Source organism: Saccostrea cucullata, unplaced genomic scaffold (genome assembly GCF_032062105.1).
Source record: "Saccostrea cucullata isolate Sc308-1 unplaced genomic scaffold, CSIRO_AGI_Scuc_v1 ctg212, whole genome shotgun sequence".
NCBI lineage: Eukaryota > Metazoa > Mollusca > Bivalvia > Ostreida > Ostreidae > Saccostrea > Saccostrea cuccullata.
Genome location: NW_026928197.1, coordinates 301,234 through 307,233, shown reverse-complemented (window position 1 = coordinate 307,233; position 6,000 = coordinate 301,234). Strand labels below are relative to the sequence as shown.

The 6,000-nt window shown below is 31.9% G+C and overlaps 1 protein-coding gene across 1 annotated transcript; it reads right to left on the bottom strand.

Annotated features, from left to right (window-relative positions):
• Nucleotides 1-2,053: 2,053 nt before the first annotated feature.
• On the bottom strand, nucleotides 2,054-4,266 carry LOC134276740 (cholecystokinin receptor type A-like). Its single transcript, XM_062759014.1, has 3 exons — nucleotides 3,371-4,266; nucleotides 3,034-3,214; nucleotides 2,054-2,178 (listed from the first exon to the last, which is right to left on the bottom strand). The coding sequence occupies exons 1-3, from the start codon at nucleotides 4,232-4,234 to the stop codon at nucleotides 2,054-2,056; spliced, it is 1,170 nt and encodes a 389-aa protein (XP_062614998.1). The 5' UTR covers nucleotides 4,235-4,266.
• Nucleotides 4,267-6,000: the final 1,734 nt, after the last annotated feature.

The window sequence follows — 6,000 nt, the reverse complement described above, 5'->3', positions numbered from 1 at the left end:
TAGATTGTTTAATTGAATTTTGATCTTGAATATTGTTCGTTATCTCCATATATTTTATTCTGAAATTCCATTTCAAAAGGAATTAGATTTTCAAAGCAGAAAAATAACAATCACAACAAGGCTTCAGATTTTTTCATATAATGTACACATGTCCTAGACAAAAACAGATTAATTCATTGGTCAATGCGATGTCACTTGATATAAAAATACATATAAAACATTTCAGACAAATTACATAAAGAAAATAAAGAAAATAATGATATATTTAATACCTTGAATATTTCATTAAGTCAGAAACAAGACAAGAGTCTCTCCTTAAAAATAACGAAGACACTACATCTGATGTTCAGAATGAACTGTTGTATTTACTATTTACTGTATGTACAGCAAAGTTCGTTCAGTACCGAATTCACGGATATACGGATATAAATTTAACTCATTCCTTATACGGATATAACGAATTAAGGATACAGCAGAGTAATTTTATAGGTTCCAGTAACTTTGTTATCACAGTGTTTTATTGTACCATGATAAGGGTTCACTATGAAAAGCATTTTTGTACAAGCAATATATAGTTAACATTTTCTACGTATCTACGAGGAATGTCCAGTAATATCGTGATGAAGTTTTTTGGATTGAAAAATTATCACTGCGTTCTGAAATTTTCACCACTCTTTAGTGAATTTTCTGTCAATATACATAGCAAATTTCAAATAGATATATGCATGAATAATCAATTTATGAGATTTTATGTGATGCGTTGTATCGAGTTACGGAGCATGGATGATACCAGAAAAGTGTCTAAAGCAGCGACACGTTCCTCTTCGCTAAAAAAAAGGGTTGGATGTCACTTGAATTTAAGAATTCCATCGATGCACATATATTAGTTTCCCTTTATTTCTGCAGAAACAGTCGAGGGACCATTATCGCGCACACATGTCATTGAGGCCTTCTGAAGAATTATTAGTAAGTTATGGACGGTATTCTCATCATCATTCAGCTACAGTGATAGCGTCTTTCACTATTACAATAACTGTTTCGCTGTATCTTTTGCTATACTTAAGTACTCAATCAAAAAGATTTCGCTAAGAAAACCCCAATTTCAATTGCATATTAAAAATCAGGTGATTTTTTTTTGCGTGGACCCTGCGGTCCACGCAAAAATATATAAGCGAGGTTAATCCGGATATATAAACCTGGGCAAACGACAGGTACGCATGCGCGAGAATGCTAGAGAGTTTGCACCTCAGGTAACTTGGCAACTGATGACAATAATTCGCCTTATTCGAATTAAAATATGGCATTCATAGGCAAATCGCGCTTTTAAATCTGCATATCGCCTTTACATATTCATTGGCAGATCCGATTTTCTCTCTTTCACTTTTACACACACTTTTATACATAAACTAAACATTGATTCTATTGTAAAAGTATTTCAAGAAGTTGCAGTATATAGATACATGTTACTTTACAACTTGAATGAAAATTGTCAGTCAACGACTTGTATTAGCTTTTGAAAGATAGAACAAGTTTTCACCGGCATTTATTTTGTTTTGCGCATCAAGACTCGCAAAATTATTTAATATTTCAGCAAACTAAATATCGTTTGATAAAGGTCTGTAGCAATGGCTTTTAATGTGTGTGAGGGGGAGGGGGGGGGGCTCCAACAAAATGAATCTGCATACTACAGAGCTGTGCTACTTGTGAACCATCAGATCTGTATTTTTCCCATGATAAATTTCTTTCGTATAAATCCAGTACAGGTGTCAAGCCCCAGCCAGTATGAGTTAAACGTATCAAAATAACCCGATTTTTTAAACTGACAAAACTAAAGGTCGCTAGTAGGAGATAGAATTTCACAATTTTGCTTTGAGACTACAATCAGTTATAAGTAGGCAGATCATTGTAGGAAAAGTGAACAAACCTACATGAATATTCCCTACACCTAGAAATTTTCTTAATCGAATTTTAATTAGAAAAAAAAAATGCATATGTTCCACGTATTGCAGTCCTTTTTTAAAGGACAGCAACTTGTTTTTTTATTTTTCGGTATTCATTCAAAGTCTTTAAGAGCGTAATCTACATAGAAATCAAACTGAACAGCTCTCCGGTGAACCTTAACCTCGCCATTTTTCTCGTGTTCTGTTTTCCACTTTTCCATTTTGAATGTTTGGGAAACTGCCAAATATAAAGCAAATGCCTTGAAAATTTCAAAAAAAAAAAAAAAAAAAAAAAAGAAGAAAAAGAAGGATTAAATATAATTATGATAGTTTTCATTTCAAACTTATATATTTAATACTTTTATTTCGAAATAAACTAGTGTAATCTCTAATAAACCTTTTTTATCGTGCGCCATAGGACCGTAACCTATGCACATTCAATCTATATATTTGTCTTTATTTTATAAAAAAAAAATTAGAATGTACTAAAATGTGATATATAAACCTTTGCTGAAAATTTCAGCTAAGTGTGTCCATTATTTTCCGCGAAAAACGCTTTGTGCACGAGTTTACCGGACAACCCTCGAATGTGTAGATCAACTGATGATAATTAATGCTAGTTCCAAAGTTTAAGATAGTCAAAGTTATAAGTTAATCTAAAGTTAAGTCACATATTGGACTTACTTTAAACTACGCTATTAATGGCTAAATTTTAATGCAAGATTGTGAACTGTATTTCACTGTTTAAACATGCCTTTGTTTCGTTAAATACATTTGAAACTTACTATTATAATAATATCCTTAGGGTTTTCTCATACCTGTTATTCCCATATGATGCACAAAAACTGATGAATTAATATTGCATATAGTATCAAATAATGTGATTAACTGCGCAAACTTTGAAAACAATTGATATATAATTTATGAATTATTAACAAATATTTCCACAGACAAATTAAGCAAAACTTACTATTCATAATAACTTACACAGAATGGTATTTTTTCAAAATGAAACATTTTTTACAAAGTTTTGTGACAAAACAATTCTTTTTTTTTTTTAAATTTGCTCCGATATTTAACTATACTTACCTACAAATGTTAAACAACTTCTTGATTTCTGTTGCAAACTTTTTGTCTAGGAATGCATAAATGACAGGATTTGCGATACTGTTTATGATGTACATTCGATAAACAAACAAAACACCAACTCTTGTAGAATCTGAAAGTTCCTCCCAGAACTTTGGATTCCTGGCTTCTAATAGCAAAAGAATAACCTTTGGAATATAACAGATGATGAAAATAACAGTTATAAGCATAAACATTAAGGTGAACTTATATACAACTGCCTGGTTTCGTTTTTGCTTTTCCTTTGGTGCACATCCTTTATGATGATTCGCAGTCTTTTCTATTGTCGTTCTTTTATTACAAACCTTCTTTGTCGTACTTGATGATACATGTACTTGAGAAATAGAATCGTTACCAGATAATTCTGTGCTGTCCGTCTTAACTGAATATGTTTTATTCTCACTATGTTGATCATCGTGGCTCGAAATTTGATTTTCTAACTTATAGATGCCGATTGAATTTTCTTCATCTGAGCAATTTTTCTTCCTGTTAATGGTCTTCGTTTTGTTGAAATGTAACATAATAGTATATCCTATTTTGGAATACAGGATAATTAGTGAAATTATGATTGTTATTGTTGCAATAAGAAGGAAGCCACCATGAATTAAGGAGAGTGTTTTATTGACTGTTTTTGAGGTGCTGCATTGCAATCCCACAATTCCTTCTTTCTTGTTTGGAAAGGATACTGAATCATAAAAATAGAGCATAGGTAAAGATAATGTTAATCCTATTATCGCAGCAAAGCATATTGAAAACTGTTTCCACTTTTTCGTCATTTGTTTTCCGAATGGTTTGCAGACCTTGCGATATCTGTGCACAGCAATGATCAGAAGAAATAACACGGAAGTGAAAACAAAAAACGGCACAAGAAATTTCATGGTTTTACATGCAAAGTTGTTGTCAAATTTCACTGGCATCATGTTGAGAGCTATTCCAAATGAAGAGCCAAGCAGGCAAGTGCATAAATCCACAGCGGCAAGGATTGGAATAAAATATCTCTCTTCCTTGTCACCTTTCATCAAAAAACCGTAGACAATAATAACTATGGAGTTGCCCAATAGTCCTATTAGTATGTAAAGAGACAAAACTACATTATCAAACATCAAATTTTCTGCCAGATCTCTGTTCCATATTTCCAATTTCTCCAAACTAGACGTGTTGTTATCCATTTCTTTTTCTTTGTTCTTAGTACAGGTTTGTTTAAAAATGATTTTTCTCAGTTTTAAATTCAGTGTTTATTATGGAGCGGAACTTCTAGTTGTACATTTATTTCAGTGACAAATTGAATAGCTTTTTAAAAAAGTGTTTTAATTGAAACAGAGTGTATAAAATCAAAGGCAGAAAACTTCCTTTCATTAACATTTTACTTTTTTAGTTTACCTTTTTAGTTGGTTTTTTTTTCTATTCTGTTGAACAAACAAAAATAAATTAACTAGTTTAAAAGTGTGGGTTTTGTCATTGCAATAAAAATTTAACTTTACTTTCTTGTCTTTATCTTGGTAAAATTTTTACCATACTTCTAAGTGTTCACCTAACATAATTTAAGTTATGAAGAACAAATGCATAAAATAGATAATTTCTTTCATTCATGGTTAATGATGTATAAATCAGTTCGATGTTGCGAAAATTCCATTTAAGTACTGTAAATCACTTTTTATTCGCGAGAACTTTATTTTCGCGTAATTACGCGAGACAATGCGTTCGCGAAAATTTAATTCTCGCGTAGAAATGTATTCCTTACGATTATATAGAGAAATAACAACTATTCGTGAAAATTATGTCTCGCTTACAAAGAGTCAATGACAATCTCGCGAAAATAAGGTGTCGCGAAAAATTAGTGATCTACAGTATCTCGCCAGACTTTAAACAAAGTGTCAAGGACATGATGTAACCTCAAAATGAAAATTCACATCAAATAATTGCCATAGAATAAGACCTCCAGTCCCTCTGGTTATTACAAGACATCCTTTTCTGATCGATACCATGTACCCTTTGAATAGGAGGTTGACCTATCTGCTGCGATACATACTACAGGGATCTTTCTAAACCGTTGAAATTGTTTGGAAAGAAGGGGGGTTGTGACATTCCTTTTAAAAGTCCCATACGTCAATAGGATTCAGATCCGGGGATTTGACAGACGAAGATCTAGATCACCCTCGGTTTGGTTTAATATTGCCCAAACTTACAAATTGTGAGTAATTTGACGATAAACAATGACGTCTAACCTAAAAAATGTGTTGAAATGGATTTTTATACCTGTTGTTTATTTTTTAAAGCAATATCAAGTACAAATAAACACTAAAATAAAGTTGAATAAAAGGTAAGGATGATTCAGATATTAACATACCAATGGCTCGCCCTTCTCCCTCAACGGTCATTTTGCCAATGTTTTCTGTATTTTAGTTATACCAGTTGTTAAAAATTGATAATGGTAGCAAAAAATGCTGATTATTCAATACACGTGCTGCAAAGTACAGAGTTATTGTTTTTAAGTTTTGTAACGGGGGTTTTAATCGGTGATAATTGATTTTCTGTCAACAATTGTTCAGAAGACTCATAGGTGATAATAAAAATATCATACTATTCTATCGTGCAGTTTTTAAAAAAATACATTTATAAGAGTAAACACTTAGAAGTTTGTTAAGAGTATTTTATGTAAAATTCGGATACCTAATATTGGAGACAAACTTTAATCCCTGGGCAATAATTAGCTCACCTGAGCGTTAAGGCTTGTGAGCTTATTTGATCATTTGCACGTGCACTGCATTCATAAAAATATGTTCCTTAAAAATAAATCAACAAAAATGATGTATACACAATATCTGCGAACAGCTGGTGAAGGGTAGGTGAATCTGACATTGTGAATATGATGTATATACGCGTAATGGAATAAAAGGAAATAAAAACGACAGACTTATGATTTATTAATTATATG

Excerpts from the sequence above, each read along its gene's own strand:
- LOC134276740 (XM_062759014.1), bottom strand. The coding sequence starts at position 4,234 with ATGGATAACAACACGTCTAGTTTGGAGAAATTGGAAATATGGAACAGA. Across the intron at positions 3,215-3,370 it reads CATCAAGTACGACAAAGAAG|GTTATTCTTTTGCTATTAGA; the intron begins GTTTGTAATAAA and ends TATATTCCAAAG. Across the intron at positions 2,179-3,033 it reads CAAGAAGTTGTTTAACATTT|TTTCCCAAACATTCAAAATG; the intron begins GTAGGTAAGTAT and ends TATATTTGGCAG.